This window comes from Centropristis striata, chromosome 20 (assembly GCF_030273125.1).
Source record: "Centropristis striata isolate RG_2023a ecotype Rhode Island chromosome 20, C.striata_1.0, whole genome shotgun sequence".
Lineage (NCBI taxonomy): Eukaryota > Metazoa > Chordata > Actinopteri > Perciformes > Serranidae > Centropristis > Centropristis striata.
In genome coordinates, this window is record NC_081536.1 from 17199879 (window position 1) to 17217991 (window position 18113).

Consider the following 18113-nt stretch of genomic DNA (forward strand, 5'->3'; position numbering starts at 1 on the left):
CCACTCACAACGAATGAGTCATGACAAATAAGTGAGTAAGTTGAAAGGAACATTATGACCTCATTTAAAGAGAAGTCGTTATACCGTGTGTGCACATGACAGCTTTTCCGGTAATAATAAGATATACTGTAGATATTATGTAAGTAATAAAAATCCCTGATTGCACAATATTGTTTTCAAAAACATTTGTCGGTTCACTTTAAGAACAGGTTGTTCTTAAGAGTAAAAGTCCAATTTAGAGATAATTAAAAAGTAAGAAAAACATACACTGACAGCTGGTGAATGATTAAGTTTGAGGGCACCTATTCTCCAAATTGCTGAAGGCCGTGCAGTGTTTTACTACACCTTCTCATCAAGGCTGCAGTGCTTCTACGTATTCAAAGAGTCTGATCTGTCCATAAAAATAAGCCTGCTGTGATGCAGCCAAATTAAATAAAATGGACCATTTGCAGCTAATGGTGTGCATGGTATGGTATGTTACTGATTTATGTGAAGCTTTATGAAGCCCCTAGGGCATTGTGCATCAGAATCTGATCTCAGACACTATAATACAGTAGCTTTTAATAAAGGGAGTTCTTACAATACATTCGTGAAATAACACAAAGGCATGTTATGTCACCTGTGGTCTTAGATATGTTGACATGCAACAAGTGAATAATTTAAACACTTTTAAAAAAGGTTTTCCCCAGACATCTTGCCCTGTCTGTCTCTTAATCGGCCTGCTCTGTGTGCCTGTTCTCTTGTCACGTTTTTGTGGTAATCAGAGCGACTTGTATGTGCCAATCGTTTCTTCGACCCACTCTAAATGAAACAAGAGCATTTTGGGATGAATTTAAAATTCATCACATCAAAAATGAAACAAGAATGAGCTAGCTATTGCATTCCACAGTCCCTCCACTTCACTCCCCGCTGCTGGAAGACAATTTTTTTCCCATACAAAGTAACTAAACACTGGGCTCACTGGCCAATCACAAACAAGTTAGTTAAACTTGTGGTTATGTTGTAGACACAGCCAGGGCCCACTTTGTCAATACCATAGAGCAGGGATGGGCAACTTAAATGCTGGAGGGGGCCACAATTTTTCATCGACACTACCACAGGGCCACATATAGGACTGTGGACTTCACCAGATATGATGAAACTGCAATTTCAAATATGTTTACAGTGCAGTAACTTAACATATTTCATGCTCAAATGCATGTATAACACATACAAAAGGTTTGAAGCAAATAAAAAATAACCACTTACTGTGATTTCTTTTTTTAGTGCAAGAACAGCAGACCAACATTAAATGCAAGAAGTAATTTTGTGCATTTTTACACAGCACTTTTAAGATTTCATGCTCAATTAAATGTAGTTGTACTGAGGGCCACTTCAAGTGAGGGTGCGGCCCGTATGCGGCCCCCGGGCCTCCAGTTGCCCATCCCCGCCATAGAGTCTATGGTTGGCTCCTGTTGCAGCTATAACATTGAGTTTAAATAGTTTTGAAGTTACACAATCCCTGTGAAATTACATGTTTCACAATCAGAATTTGTTCAAGTTGGTTGGATAACATTAGGAAAGTATAGAAGAGCTAGCATGGCATCCCCAAAATAATTTGCAAATGCATATTAGGTTGAATCAGTTCATTTTTTATTTTATTTCCAAGGGCACATATTTTTTGTCTTATTTTTTTTAAGTAAACAATGCTCCATGTGGTTGTTACATCCTTTTTTTATTTTTTAAAATAATTTATAGAAAATAAAACAGCACAAATTTTACATTCTTACCATTTCTTACCATCTGAAAACAAATTAAAAGATACCCACTGTGGCGCTTGAACCGGTGCCCCAAATGCTTAAGTGTGCCACTGTATATTAGAGGTTTCAATCCAGGAACTTTTGTTTTGATTGGAGTTTTAAATTCCATCAAGTGTGTTTGGGCATTCCTCTCAATAGAATAACTTTTAATGAAGTAAGGTAGGTGAACTACGTAGTGGGTAACACCGCACACAGGGACCAATAGGAGACTCAGTTGCAGATGTGACCTGCTTTTTAAAGTGATTTAGCGTTCGTCATAACGGCACGTCAAAGTTAATAAAAGCATTTGGAGGGTTGAAGCGCAGATAAGATTGGTCCTCGCGCTGGTGTTTCCTGCGCTGCTGCTCCTCACGCGCACCGCCCCTCCTCTTCAGTCTGAGCCGCGCGCAGTGGAGCTCAGTCAGATGGAGACTCCGGATTGTTTCGCATATCCGCGTCAAAAAGAAGCCGGCGTTTATTCACATTTATTCCACTTCTCGTTTATCGCAGACGCCCGTCAGGTGGTTTTCATCGCCTTGAATGGTGCTCATCATGGCTCGTGAGCGGCTAAACGCGGATAAGAGGCGCGTGGATTGAACCCACTCTAGTGTGAGTATCTTTGTTTGACATCGTAATCGATTAAAAAAACATGTGGAAGGGAATTTGCTTTTTTTCTGCCAGTTCTGTTGTTATTATTCCTCAGCTTTATGTCGTTTTGATTTTTTAAAAAAAAGTTAATTATCCTTGTAGCAGAATTTTTTAATTGTATTTAATTGTATTATCAGTTTTTATCATCAATCTCACAGGAAACATGGCAATCTGTTATCACACAATTTGACACCAGAGTAGTATAGCTGTGTCTATGAAAAGACAGCTTGTATGTGAGGTAACACCACATAATAGTCTAAACTTTGTATATTATCAAAACACTGCATACAGCTTTTTTAACAAATGTCCAGAATTAGCTATAAAGTCCCTTAAAACAATGCTATGCGTTGGTTTAAACTAACATCCTCTCGTTGTAAAATCTTCCTCCACACTGAACAGCTGCAGAATATCTCAGTGTCATGTCTCCAGGGGGGTAAAAGACTCTTGGTCTACCAGAGACTGAACCACAAACAACACTGTGTGCTATGAGGCAGAGATACACAGCTGTAAACATTTGTACACACATGCCTGACATCTTATCTTGTAATTATTATTCTGTTTATTGTAACCTAACAAAGTGTTGTGTTCCCTGTCTACATCTGACTATTTGACAGATTTCCCCTTCGATAATTCTTTCTTTTATGCCCTAAATGGTTTCTCACATGCATCCGAGCAAAAAAAGCCGTGAAGTGTGAATTAGTTTTCCAGCTCATTGTCGGGCTTTAGTTGGAAGTTTGTGGTGAGATGTGTTGATGTGTGAGATGTTTGCATGCTCACAGTTTCGGTTTGACATTTAGTTCATTTTCCTTCTCTTGCTTTCCCCATTCTGGTCTATTAAATGGGCTGCAGCGCGGCAGTCCTGACAGGTAGGCAGATGACCTTTGGACAAACCAGGCAGCCTCTGTGGACTCTCAGTGCAGTTTCTAAATCACCAAAGTTACATTTTATTGTTAATTGGATGGAGAAAGAGCGGAGAGGGGGAGAATGGAGCATAGATGCTGTGACAGTTTGTAGTAACTGCTCCCACCCAAGCTAAAAACCTCACCCCTGCTGCTGAACCCAGACCTGCAGTCTGTCAGGTCTACTGGGCAGGAAGGTTTTAAGTTGCCCCCCGAGTTTGCGGAACAAATGTCTGGCCGGAGCTGTTGAGATGTCAAAGCCATGCTTCTTTTGGCAAGGGCTAATGTTTCAAGGGCTTAGGTAATGCTAAAAGTATGAGAGGGGAGAGGGAGAGCGAGAGGGTTGAACTATATCAGATTGTTTAGACTGGACTCTGGGGGTCCACCACAAATGGAAGAAAAAGTTTCTGAAACAGCGCATTAGGAATGTGGGAGGTTTGCAAGATACTTAATTGTTTTGGCAACAGCTTCAAGTTTCTATTTGAGTTGGTTTCTTTTTTACTTTGGATGACAAGCATCCTCAGTAATGCAGGACTGGCTCTGCATTATTTCTTTTTCAGAAGAAGATTCAATGTAGTCAAACTTTGATCTGGATCTGTTACTCCCCTGTTCTTCTGCTGTTGACTATTTTTCCTGATGAATATTATTTACTTTTTTTGTTTTTTATTTTATTTTTTTCCATTCAGTGATGCCTTGTTTGAAGATCATATTTTCTACAATTGTATCAGATACCTGCAGTTGATTTAGAAACCAATTCTGCCATTTGTTTGTGGTTGAATTTGCATGCATCACAACAAAAAAACTTTAGAACATGTTAAAAGTACTTTATAAATGTACCCAATCGGCCGCAGTTAATTAATACACAATGATTTTTAAATGCTGACTTCATTGTCTAACAATGCAACTTTTATCTCCATCCAAATTTAAAACTCCAAATAGTTTAAATCAACTGTAAAAGTTCACAAAATTCAACAAATCAAAAGTGTTTTAGTTAGCTGCATATGTGCTGTAATCCTGAATGACTCACCAGCCAAGACAAATATTTTCCATAATCTCTAAAAGCATTATATTGTGGGATCGGGCAATGCTTAAGTGAAAATATGCTCAAAAGTCATTGTGGGTACAAACAGAATTTACAGTTGTAGGGATTCACACACAATCAAAAGCAGAGCTAGTGGAAGGGTGCTGAGAGTTCTGTCTTCAACGGCTTTTCATCAACGTAATCGGCAGCCAAATGCAAGAAGAAACATGTGTCAGTTTGAGGAGAGCATCAAGATTTGTGTACCAACTAAATCCCCAGCTGAATTTTTGCCACTTTCTGCCCATTAAGTTAATCAATAGTAAGTAAAGTGATTAGGCATACAGTTTTGTTGGCCCCTGGCACCCCTGCTTCTGGGGCCCATAATGCCGACAGAACTTGGTCAACTTTCCTCTTCCCTTCTGTCCTTTGATATGGAATGTGCTACGCTTGTCTATGTTGAAAACAAAAGAAAACTTTAACCATGTTTAGGTTTTATTGTTAAGCTTCTCCATCCTTGCAATAATGGGACTCTGGATTGGTTAATTATGTAACCTGAAGGCCCCAGGGCACATTAAATGATCACTTTGGTTAACTACAACTTTGATTTTTGGTATTGTATGTTATTTGTTGAGATTTGGAAAGGCAGATGAAGCAAACAACATGTGCAGCCAGACAATCTGACAAATTTTAAGCAAACATAGGGTCTGCCTTTGCAAAAGACAAAAATACTGTTTGTTGGGACTTTTCCTTTTTACCCCATGCATGATGGTTCTAGGAAATACAGTAAAACAAGGCATATATTTATAGTACTACTAACCCTTTTTCATTGGAATGAATAGAGCGTCATCCTGGAACAATGTGGTTCTCTTAATACATCTGCCGTTTATAGACTGATGTTCTGGTTCTGGGACTTACTGTACTCGCTGTACTTTTACTGCACAGTTAGGGTATATTTCTAACACTTTGGGTAGACAGGCTTCTAATAAACTGGAATTACCCTTTAAGTGACCTCAGATCCCCCCCTTGCCTTCAGACAAGCCCATTTCTTCTGTCTCTCTCACTTGTTAAACAGTAGGAAAAACATTTCAAATATCCTCTGCTTGTTATGAATATCACATCAGCCTTAAAGCGCTGCTAAAGCAAACAACCTGTTGCTATTAGAAAAACATATGCATGCAAATATATACACTTACATGCATGCACACAGTTTAGCTTCAGAGGACCACATCTGCACTCCAGATGTCAGTGTGGACTGTGGTGACCTGGCTGATCGAGACAGACACAGTGTTAAACAAGAGGTTTAATATTTCTAGAGCTTTTCTTAGCAAGCTTCTGTTTTTTTTAGACCATACTATTGCTTCAACCGTGTGCATATTTAACAGATTAAGGAGTCAGATTCCTGCGAAGGCAAACATCATCCTCAAGTGGTAGAAAACCACCCCGCCCATCTTTTTCTTAGTGTCAAGTGAAAAGGAAAGGGATGACTAGTTCAGCATCATGAGACGGAAGTCCACTTTCTGAGATATGTTTGCTCTCAGGGAGCTGTTAGATTTCCTGCCAATTATTATCCATTATCTTGATTGTGAAAATTGCCAGAAAAGAGTACCTCCCAGCCAGAAGTACTTTTTAATTCCTGTTGTTTAAATTACATTTTTATATTCATTTTTCATCCACGGTGAGACATTATGATTATTATTATTCTGTTACTGTATCCCGCTCATCTTTGTTGGACTTCCCCATCACCAGGGAGGCTTTCTTATTTCCTTTTGTGGCATTAGTTTCTCTTGTGCCTCCCATTTCCCAGCGCTGGGATTCAGCCAAGTTCCAGTCACAGAGTGTACTGTACAAGGTCAGGCTGTGTTTACACAGTTATAAACATGAAGACATGATTAAAACATGTTTCAGGAGAGGCAGGGATATGTGTTTCTAATGAATGCTGGTTCTTGGAACTGATTGTCTCCTCTTTAACTGATTTTTGCAGTCACAGAAGATCCATTTAATGCTAAGGTTTCATAATGTTAATGCCAAAGTGAGCTTTACATCTGCATACAGCATGCAGCATTTTGTCTCTGGAGGAGCTCTGCAGGGATGCTGATTTTCAGTCGCTGTTCAGTTGGTATCTTTGCAGCAGCACAGACTAGGTTGAGACTGATTGGCATCGTTTTATCACAAAGGGTAGACAGAGAGGGATAATAGAGGGCGTGAGACACTCCCATGTAATGACATAACCTGCACCTAATTTAACACCTCAGACAGAATTCCACCAAACAAATCAGGCAGATGCACAAGAGCCCATCTGAAGACCGAAATGTCACAGTAAATGCAATCATGTGTTAATATATTGTCACCTTGTCTTCTATATGAAGGATGTAGAAGGAGAAGGATCAAGACATTGGCCTGTACGTTTTGAATATTTATCAGCCGCTCACAAGGTTGAATTCCAAATTTGACACACAGCTGGGAAATCTGTACAGCTGGGGCTAATTAAAGATAATGAGCTTCAGGGTTTGTCCAAGTAATAGCCACAAGCTACTGATATGATGGACCATTATCACAGCTGAACATATCCTTATTACAAATCAGTGTTAATCATGTATTTCATTATTGCATTGGTGAGCTTCAATAGACTGACAGAAGCCATATTATCTCAAAAGTAAGGAAACTTATTTAATTATTTACAGTTCTTGAATGTGGCCTATTTCACAAATTACATTTGTGTGTGCTGAAGACATAATTAAAGTGACTATGTGACTATGTGTAGAATTTGGAGCATTCATCTTTGATGCCCCTGGTGGCTGTATCAAAGAGATTCTATGGCACAACGCATGCATTTCATAGACTGCATCAGTATTCACAAGGATTGTCTTGTTCGTCTAGAAGTTGTATATAAGCAATATAAATCTGGTACACTTTGTAAACTCTGTAACATGCAACCAAAGTTTGTGTTTTATCCAGTAGGCTTGAAGACATCTATATAATACAGAAAAGGTCGTCATGGTTAAAACGTATAGCCTACGTGTCTTTCAATCAAATGGGTGCAAAAAAAGAGGATCTAACATTAGCAGAGTACAGCACATTAATCATTAAGTAGCATGTCTATACACATGCTGCTTTGGCTTATAGAGTAAAATGTATTTTAATTAGAAACAGCAGTAAAATTCTTGTACAATAAACCAGACTCCATTGACAAAAACATTATTTTTTGTTATAAAACACCCTTAATTCAGTTGACAGAATAAAAAAATGTGAATAGTGGGTTCATTTTGACCTCACCAGAGCTTGTGATTATTGGAAGAGTAGAAATACAAGCCATGACGGTTTTATGACGGATAAAAGTTAAATCAAATGGTTCTACCCACTAAGCCTGAATAAATTCCACATATTTCATGGTAGTCTGGACATTATTTCATGGGGTTTATCTTGTGCAAAGTTGATATTTTTGACCCACGGATGGGAAAGAGGGATACTCAGTGAAGAGTTCATCCTGTGGGAACATAGTTGAACTCTTTCCATGGCAATCTTCCCATTTGGTAATAGAACATTTTGGTGAGAGGATCAGGGTTTTACTTAACAGATTAGGATTAACTCTCTTGGGACCATCAATGCCAAATACATCAATACATTTCGCTAGCAGTTGTCACGATATGATTTGGCCCCGAGTGTTGGTCAGACTGAACACCTGTCTGAAAAAATCACCACCATAAGGCTACTTGTGTCCAGACTGAAATATCTGAAAAACTATTGCATGGAAATCCATGAATTATGCTCGAGACAATCATACCCCACTGAGGATGATTTGTAATAACTTTGATGCTCTTCTGGGCTTTTCGTCTAGTGTGATCATCAGATCAGCTCATACCTGAACTATTCAACAAAAGCAGCCTGGAGCCAAAATAATCTCACAAGTTTACAGCACAAACAACCCAACACACTGCACCAACAACATGAGAAATGTCTCATTCTGTCTTCGATACCAGATGAGTCTTGACATTTTGTGCACTTAGGACAACAAAGGCGTCTAATACAATGATGAATGCAGGCTTTTATTTTGAGTCAGCAGGATTTTGATGATGGAGTTTCACCTCAGTCAATCCCACCTGCTGTTTTCTTCCCTGCAGCAGATCGATTTTTTAGACCAAAGAGGTCTAAAGGCTGTCTTTCCTGCACTTTCTCACAGTTTTTTCCTCATCTCTGCTGCTTCACTTCCCCATGTCGTGCTTTACCCTTGACTCTCACTGTCCTCTTTATGCTCCGTCACATTTCCAAATCTCTCTCTTCTCTCTCACTTTGAAATTTTGATCTAACTAAACATTAATCTTTAATGGGAATATTAGATTGATAGTTGCAGAGAACAGAGGAGATAACAATTACCTGGATTTGTAGAAATAATTATATGCAGAGGCATGAACAAAATGAGACTAGAGAAGCATTCATGAATAATACTTCAATGCAAAACACAGCAAGAAAGGGCTTACACATCACTAAAAAGCATTAAAAACAACATTAAAATATGGAAATATAAGACAGGGATCATGATAAGAACCAGAAGCACTAATAACTCAAACTATTAACTACTGTAGATGTCAGAATTGTAATTAGCAGGTGGTGTCCTTTGCATGCTAAAGATCCCACCTCAGTCTGATATTTCATTACATGAGGTCCGTAACACCTCAAGAGGGATTAAAAATAAGTTCTTTGCCCAATCCCACGCAGACTTGCAGATATTGCTGTGCATTCCTGATAAGTCTACACGGTCTCAGAGCTGTCCCATTACGAAATCTGCATGTGTGTGAGAGCTTTCTTTTTGGACTTTTAAAGCCCTCTGGGCACACAGTTCAGCAAGTCAATACTCATGCAGACTTTGATTTAGGAACACACAATTTATGTCAGTGTTGCAACATTAAAGGAGGGATGAGGGGAAGGCTGTAAGCATGTTATATACACACATAGAAGGCACACAGGTCATAAGCAAACACTGTCTGTTTAAAATCTTTATGGTTGTTTGAATATGTCTTTTATGATGTGTTCCCACCTAACACAATTTCATACAAAGTCAATACAAAGACGAGAGAACCCGGGATTCCATTCAGAAAATGAACATTTACTCTTTTCTTTTGCATGGACAGACCTGACAAACCATGATTTCAGACTTGGTTCACATCTGAATCACAATGTAGTTATTTCTGCCTACTTTTGATCTGTATTTTGCAATTAAATCACAACATAATCTGTTTATTTTAGCATGGCTGCAGTAGTGCCAGTCATCTGGACACAGTTCCTGGATAAAACTATGAGGTTCACTGACCTGTGTGCATCTCTGGATGATGTTATAAACCCATAAATTTACAATCTTCTACAACAGGAAAAAGGCATATTTCAGCCATGGAGGCAGGAAAGAATTGGCAGAAGGGAACGTTGTTGTCTACACACGCCTGTCTTGCACAACTAATGCAAACAAACATAAATGATCCCAATGTGGTCCAGCGATCAAACGTGTTAAAAAAAAAGTTGCTTTGTGTTTGATGTGACACAGTATTAGTCCTAAGTATGCTTTAAGCTACAAAAACACTACACCCTACACCCCCATAATGCAGCTTGATAGTCTTTCATTAGACTCAACCCAATAATGTCACCTAAGATTGATGCAGTGTGTCCTTTCATTATATTTGAATTAGCACCTTTAATGATGTAAGTGTGAACATGTTCAACAGTTCCCTGTTCTGCAGTAAGAAAAAACACTGTTCAGTTAGAGAATTCTATTTAGTTTGTTCGACCTGGTGCAGGATTTCAATCCGCGCTCCAGTGGAATTGTTAAATGTTATAAACTCTGCAACAACAGATACAGAAATATGTTACTGGCTGAGGAAGTGTCAGAGAAGTGTTTTAAAAACATTTCACACTTCCATGCCTGGAATTCATCAGCAGAAATAACAGTTCCTACTTTCTTATTATTCATGTGGCGGGAAAAGAAAACAAAATGCATGCACTTGCCACACTGCATATCCACCTGTATCAATACTTAACTCATTTTTTTTCTGTGCAAAAACCTTGATCTTGAAAATAATGCTTCCAGGTTAACAAAATAAGGCTCTCAGTGGGCTTTTAGCTCACACAGAATAATTGTGTGTTTTCAGTTTTGAATTACAGAGTGACTATTATTCTGACCTTGAAAACCTGCTATATAGCCTTCATCATAAAGCGAGGGATCTTGCAGCAGACCACACACACTCTGCCGCTGACCTCAAACATTTTTAGAGGTGACGAGAAGGGAGTATAGCTTTAAATTCACATACTGATGCCTCAGAGTGGGAATAAAGCTCCTTCAAATACCCTAATATTAAAAATCCTCATACCACCTTTCTTGGAATTATGAGGGGGGTGACTGAAATACTTCAAAGGAAACTACAGCTGCTCTTATGGTGAAAATAAAACTGAAGACATATAAGAAAAGCCATGTTTTTACCAAGTGTTTTTGATTTACAGGAGGCCCTGCAGAGGACGGGAGCATGATGCTAAATCTGGTTCGCCTGTTGTCACTGACTAGCCTGCCGAGCATCTCAAAAGTCAAAGTAGTCAGCTTCCTGATTGGCTTGACGCTCACATTCCTCATCATGGCTTCCTACATCTTGGCCTGGGACTGGAAAGGTCTTTTGCTCACCCCCTCGCTTTATCAGCAAGGACCTGTGGTCGACCTGAACAGCACAGCCGAATTTTCCTTCGGGAAGAATTTATTGGACATGAAACTGCTGGTGAAGATCATCAACTCCAAACTGGAGTACACACCCAGGAAGGTGCCTGGTGAAAAGGATGTCATTGGAACAGACTACCATGTGAGTCTGTGGAAACATGCTGTGATTCATTGTTGCTGTATATAAGTGGGCCAACTAAAATAAAGGATGTTTTTGTTATGGTTCCAGGCTGCAATTATGCAATGTCAAAACTATGTTGGCAAATGATAATTAAGTCCAATAAGTGGCCACAATTAGTGCTTTATATTTTGCTGACAAAAGTGAATAGAAGGAGACTGACAAATAACAGCCAGCTTATAATCACTCCTGCAGTAAACATATATTTGTAGGGCTGTTAAGTAAATATCAGGTTACATCTCCTGCTAAGTGCTGCTTAGGACTTGAGGTTACTATTGTATGTGCTAATGTGCTGCAATTCTCCTGTTTTTGGTGTATGTTCTCATCATGCTTCTCCACCCTACACTTCATCATTTTGCAGTGTTTATAGCTAAGGCATCAGCAATTCTGACACTTTAAGTCACAATTACAGTGATCAAGTTTGTCAGAAAGTTGAATACCAATTAGTGCTCTGTGTCAGTGTTTGACACATGAATATCTAAGTGAGTTTTCAAATACTGTAGGTGGTAATGCATCAGTTGCAAAGCTGCAAAATCACCTTGTAAACTTTAAACTGCTGGCGGACGTTGTGACATGAATTCGAAGTAGCTGCTGTTCCCCTGAAGGTACAATCTACCATCTTTTACCTGCCAGCTTTCAAGATAGGGCTGCCATTTGCAATATTTTCATTTTTGATCAATCTGCTGAACATTATTTCAATTAATCAGTTCATTGTTTTGTCAAAAAAAAGTCAATCATACCCTGTGTAATTTCCCAGGGCTCTCAAAATGTTGTTTTATCTGACAAACAGTTTAAAATACCAAAGTTATTCAGTTTATTATCATGTGTGACAAATAAAGGCATCATATAATCACATTTGAAAAGCATGAAACCAGAAAATGTTTGACCTTTTGCAGAAAATATTACTAAAACACTTACTCTACTTACTCTCTTCGATATCCTTCTTTAAATCTTGACTGACCAACAGGCTCGCCTGCGTCAAATGTCATCAGGCGATTGAATAGGCGCCATCAGTGGTTATCAGCCCATACGAATAGGCGAGTAAGGGCCTGCATCACCTCTTAGCAGATTGACAGGGTTGTTATCAGCCCATTCAGTTGCCGCTTGCTGAAAACAAATCAGTTATGTTTTGTTTAAAAGATGTAGTTTCCTTACCAATATGCTACAAAACCCCTCCTCTAAGGTTAGAGCAAAAACGTTCTTGTCCTTGGTGTTATAAATGATAGAAAGAGTCAAATCAATGCACATAAATGTCAAAAATGAAGGTGCTACATGGACATTATGAGTGCCGGAAGTAACATAGTTATGTTGGTCACATAAAACTTCTGACACACGGTCTCCTGGGTAAAAGTCCTGGGTATGTTTCACCCACCCACTCAAAAGGGTGTCTACTCATGCTTTATACTCTTTTTTGTCTTTCTTTGTTTTGTTTTTCCTTGCTTCTCCTTATTTTTTTTGGTTTGTCTCTGCAGTTGTTCTCTGCAATCCCTCGCCACTTCCTGCCTGGCATCAAGAGCCCTTGCTGGTATGAGGAGTTCTCTGGTAAACCCAGCAATGATCCGTACAGGAGGAACCTTTTCACTCTGCGCTCAGAGTCCTTCAAGAAAATGTGTGAAAACCTGAGGACCAACTTCAGTCAGCACTTACAGTACAGAGACGGCAAACTGTTTCGTCTACGCTGCTTGCCGTTCTTCTACATCATCGGCCAGCCAAAGTGCGGCACGACTGACTTTTTCCACAGGCTGCTGCTGCACCCAGAGATCAGGTTTACCATGATTAAGGAGCCACACTGGTGGACCAGGAGACGCTTTGGTAAGTCATCAGGGGATGGATGTTGTTTCTAAATGTTTTGATGATGATGGTGGAAGCTGTCTGATGGATTATAAGATAATTCATCCGAAATAGATGACAGGAAATGCACTGATTTAGAACAAAGCTGCATAGTAGTTAATCAGTTGAAAAAAGCAACTTTTTTTACGAATCAGTAAGCTGCTTTTCCCAGTGTGATTTTTAGCCGTCTGTCTCTATAAGCCCCTCAGTCCCCAAAAACCTGCTGTGATTGTTCACTATTTACAGGTCTTCTGCATCTTCTTTCTCTGTGTTTTTGCACCAGAGAACGACTGAGTGCAGATTTTGGAAGCCAGTATTTGACTGAGGGACACACAGGAAGTCTAAGATTTGAAATTGCTCTCATAATGGCATTTTTTAATAGAAACATATTCACCTGCACCTGATATATATTTTTTTACAGCATTTACACCAAAGTCCCAACAATATACAACCTTTAAGAGGAATTCTGTTGATTTTTACTACATATGATTTAAATTCCATACATTAAATTTTGAATTCACAATCAAAATATGATGAAAAAAACTCCCACATACTTTATAAAAAAATATTCAAATACAGTGGTATGAAAATGTCCAGATCCCCAGTGACTTTAACTGAAGGAGCTCTGCAGCTGCTTGGTAATAAAATTCTGCATTAATTGTCTTGGAGGGCTTTTACTGTGAATTAACATATGTAAAAATAATGACAATATATTGTATAATAATTTTGCTATGTGTCTGTTGTCTGCTTGTTTGTCTCTATTTCAATATTTCCCTGTATACAATAGCTGTATGGATGTTTTTTGTGCAAAATGGAGCCATGTAACTAAGGCCTTTGAATCAAACTGATTTAATGTTTATGCAATGTATTAAATTAATTTTAACAGTGTTTTACAGTACAACTCTATAAAAGTGCACATAATAATGAATGTTATTTGGTATACCTCGGGGTGCAGGTTATATTCGTTTCGCAAATGGCTTCCAGGAAACTTTTCCTCTGGAAGATTACCTGGATCTGTTTGACTGGGCAGCCATCAACATCCAAAAAGGAATCAGTGGAAAGTCACCTGGATACCACCGCACACTCGTAACAGGTGAACACATGTGAAAGTGTTTGTGTGTGTGGGTGGTTTGGTACGGTTTGGTATTGTTACTGCCATTGTGCATCAGATGGAGTAATCTCTTGACAGCCAAACAGATGGATCCTGAGCATGATTCAAATGACAGGTTTTCTCCTTTCCTCATTGCCGGGCCTGGTTCTTTTTAGTGGAAGCTGCTCTGACCTCAGGGAAACTACAGTGGTGCTCACGTATTGCAGGAATTCTTTGGTCCAGGAGATGTGTCTTTAGAGGTGTCCACAGAATCTCAGACTCCCCTGGGAGCTGCTGTCACAACCATATTTATCCACTCTCCATGCATCTGCAATTATAAATGAGTTCTACTCAAATTTGGCCCTACGAGACAGTGTATAATTCCCTACAATAAAAACTGACTTAAAGTCATAGTTTAGATTTATTGAAGTAAGAGTCAAGTATCTCTTGTATGAGAGTCATATATTGATCTTTTGATGGGCTATCCATAACACAATGGTTTGTGTGTTTTTTTTCCAATGGAAAAGTGCTACTTGGCTTTAATGAAGTGAAACAATCCTAATCACAAACCTGTTCAAGTGTAGATTTTTTTCAGTACAAAATGTTCTCAGATAATGAAAGTTTTCCTTACATATCTTGCATATTTTTAGCTGTAAAGTTCAGCTCAACTTCCCCTGCATATACCTGTCTGCACTACTTGCTGCATTTAAAATGAACTACTGTTGCCCTCAGTCATGCTCAGACTGTCAATGTCTTGACAGGTGAAGCCAGTGTATCCACTATGTGGGACAACCAAGCCTGCAACTACTTTTACAAAGACGGAGAGGAGACAGAGCCGCCGTTCCTGATCCAGGACTTCATCCACACGGTCCAGCCTGAAGCCAAAATCATCATCATGCTTCGAGATCCGGGAGAGAGGTAGAGAAATCCATCCACACATCTGTCTGTATCGATCCAGATGGAATTTCAGTTTGGATTGCTCCTCAAGGATTTTCCTGCAGAGAATATTTGTTTTAAATCATAACTCCTACCGTTCTTCCAGAAAAATGTTCTTTCATGGTTTCAACTGGCTCTGTTTTTGTTTTTTGTTTCCAGACTTTACTCTGACTACCTATTCTTTAACATGGCCAACAAGTCTGCAGAGGACTTCCATCAGAAGGTCGTGAACTCTGTATTGTTGTTTCAGTCCTGCCTGTTGGAGAGGTCACTTCGCTCCTGCGTCTACGACACCAACCTCTACAACATTATGCGGGTTAGCTGAAATGACATTCTCACTTTGACTTGTCAGCTTTCATAACTACAGTTAATTGAACCTTGGACATTTTCTATGTGTCCTCCAAGTGGTTACTGCCATCTCTTTCTGTGCAGAGAAAAATTCAAGAAACTAGCTACAGACATTTCAGCACATATGCTATCAGGCAGCTCTGAGTGATGAGTTCTGTCGGTTGCAATCCCTAATCACAACATGTCTGTGACAGCACTGTTATCCAGAAAAGATTTACTACAGTAAAAGCAGCAATCAGCTCAACCTGAAAGCACTGGAACAGAAGCAGAATGTTATATCTAACAAAAAACACCATCAGATTCTTTTTGTTTACTTCTGTTACGGATGAGATGAAGATGAGTGCTTTCAAAATCAGTTTGTGTCACTCTGCTTGTGATTCACAACAAATTATCTTAGTTTGGTGTTGCACTGTAGTGCCCTCTTGAGGACTCTGAGTGTCCTTTGCATCAAGATTAAACCAGTCTCTCTTAATTTTACCATTAAAAAAGGAAATTCAGATTTGCAGCAAAACAAATATGTCATAAGTATGTGTCACTAAGCATGTTCATTCATGCACATTAAATAATATTCTTCATACAAGTCCTGAACTAAAAGGTTCAGTTTCTGTGTGTTCAGCGGTCCCAAAAATGGTGTGGAAAGAATAAAATAATAAAATCCCCAGAAACTGCTAGTTATAGATATATATTTTTCTTTTTTGCAATGTCATGATGGACAGTCTTAGGAAGTTCTACAAGATTTGGCAGCCATTCTTAGACTATCTTGCTCAAGTAGATCAAGACGTTGGGTAGTTATGAAACTCACAACAAAGGCCACTCGACTCTTCCTTGAAAATTTCTGTTGTAATTTAAAGTACCATGATGCAACAGTACATTTCCTTGTCTTGAGCTGTACACCCTGTTTTTTTTTTCTTCTTTTCTTCTTTGCATATGTTTGACTCCTAATCTTAGTCACTTTGATTGTTACCCTATTACTTTGGGGAAAAAATAATAAACATATTTAACAAAAAAAAAAAACACAGGACACTTTAAGGACATTTTTGTTGATGTTGACTTACCTTGATTTTTCCCAACAGGTGAGGCTAAGTTTGGGGATTTACATCGTCTTCTTGTTGGACTGGCTGACAGTTTTCCCTCAGGAACAGATTCTGGTTCTTCGACTCGAGGACTACTCAGCCAACCTCAAAGTTACAATGAAGAAAGTTTTTGATTTCCTGAGTGTAGGTACGTATCCAAAAAGCGCCTACTGTATCGCCCTGGCTATATTCATGGGGTTGTTTCTGCCTAAAGTCTTCACTTCTATACTGTAAAGGACGCTGATATCCTCCCTTCAGGTCCTCTGTCGCCGCAGGTGGAGGCAGCACTGACCAAAACACCAAAGTCAAACACCCGGCGGACAGCAGACAAGAAGGTGGGTCCTATGCTTCCAGCTACCAAAGACCTCCTCAATAAATTTCACCAGCCTTTCAACCAAAAACTGGCCAATTTGTTGAACAACAAAGCCTTCCTCTGGAGAAACACCTGAAGGGGAATAAGCATGGACAAAAGTGTGAATTGATGTGAGCGAACAACCAGAACCAGAAGCTAAATAATGTATGATGGGAAAACTCATACGCAGGTGTATAGCTGTATACGGGGTTATATGAAGGCCTGAACAAGTGTATGGGTTTTCTTTTGGATATTTATTTGTTCTTGAAAGAATGTGATTGATTCATCAAGTCAAGATCATAATAAAATAAGTTGAATTTGTGTTTCGTTTTAATGCTTTTACAGTGTTAGAAAGCCTTTATACCACTGTTGAATAAAATACCACAAAATGCAGCACACATTCATTCATCTACACATCTCAATAGTTTTCTCTTCATTCCTCAATCAGGAGAGATGATTCTGCATTATAACAGCTGATATGTGATAATTAAATCTTTGCAGAAAGTCACTGGTGCTTAGAACCTATTAGATATTCATTAGATATCTTTGCACTGTATTTATTGTAGGTGGCAGAGTATTAACAAACTATTGCATTCTGTATATGTTTTTTCACAGGGTCCCAACTTTGTATTATAATGATTCAAGAAAACTGGTTCGTGCACAAAGTGCACCATCAAGGGACTTTTTAAAACTCCATATATTGCAATAGCAGCATTTAAATTGTCCAAACGTCTTAAATCTCATTGATCCAATAATACATGTGCATGTTGTGGGATAAAGCACAAGAGGGCGCTAAATCCTAACTCCAGTAACTCAACATCCAAACACTCCAGCAACACAGGTCAATACAGCCAATGTTGTTTAAGGCTGCCAATACAGAATTATAAATTATCACTACTTTCTCAGTTATTAAGAGTTCATAAACAGTATTAAAGCGAATGTGCCCAGCTACTTTCCAATTTACATCAAGAATAAAAATATTTGCAGCCTGATACTAAAAACTGTTTTCCTCTCTGTAGCAAATTTTCCCCCTCATGACAACTAAGATGGGGTTGAATTTTTCCAACTCACCCATTTATATTATATTAAGCTTTATCTTTAAACAAAATGAAGGGCAAGGCCATTATGAGTGACATGGTGACTGGTTGCTGCATTCAGCCCGGATTAGCTTATCCCTCGCTCCACCTTTTTTGGATTAGCCGGAAGTAAGGAGGAGTGCATCACTACTAAAATGGCAACAGCTGGAGGCACCCACCTTGAGTTTCATTTAGG

At 38.9% G+C, this 18113-nt stretch overlaps 1 protein-coding gene across 1 annotated transcript; it reads left to right on the forward strand.

Moving 5' to 3' along the window:
• Positions 1 to 2101: 2101 nt before the first annotated feature.
• LOC131993060 (carbohydrate sulfotransferase 15-like) lies at positions 2102 to 17162 on the forward strand. Its single transcript, XM_059358766.1, has 8 exons — positions 2102 to 2387; positions 10830 to 11176; positions 12685 to 13024; positions 13998 to 14135; positions 14894 to 15050; positions 15228 to 15384; positions 16490 to 16637; positions 16748 to 17162. The coding sequence occupies exons 2-8, from the start codon at positions 10853 to 10855 to the stop codon at positions 16936 to 16938; spliced, it is 1455 nt and encodes a 484-aa protein (XP_059214749.1). The 5' UTR covers positions 2102 to 2387; positions 10830 to 10852; the 3' UTR covers positions 16939 to 17162.
• The last annotated feature ends 951 nt before the right edge of the window (positions 17163 to 18113 follow it).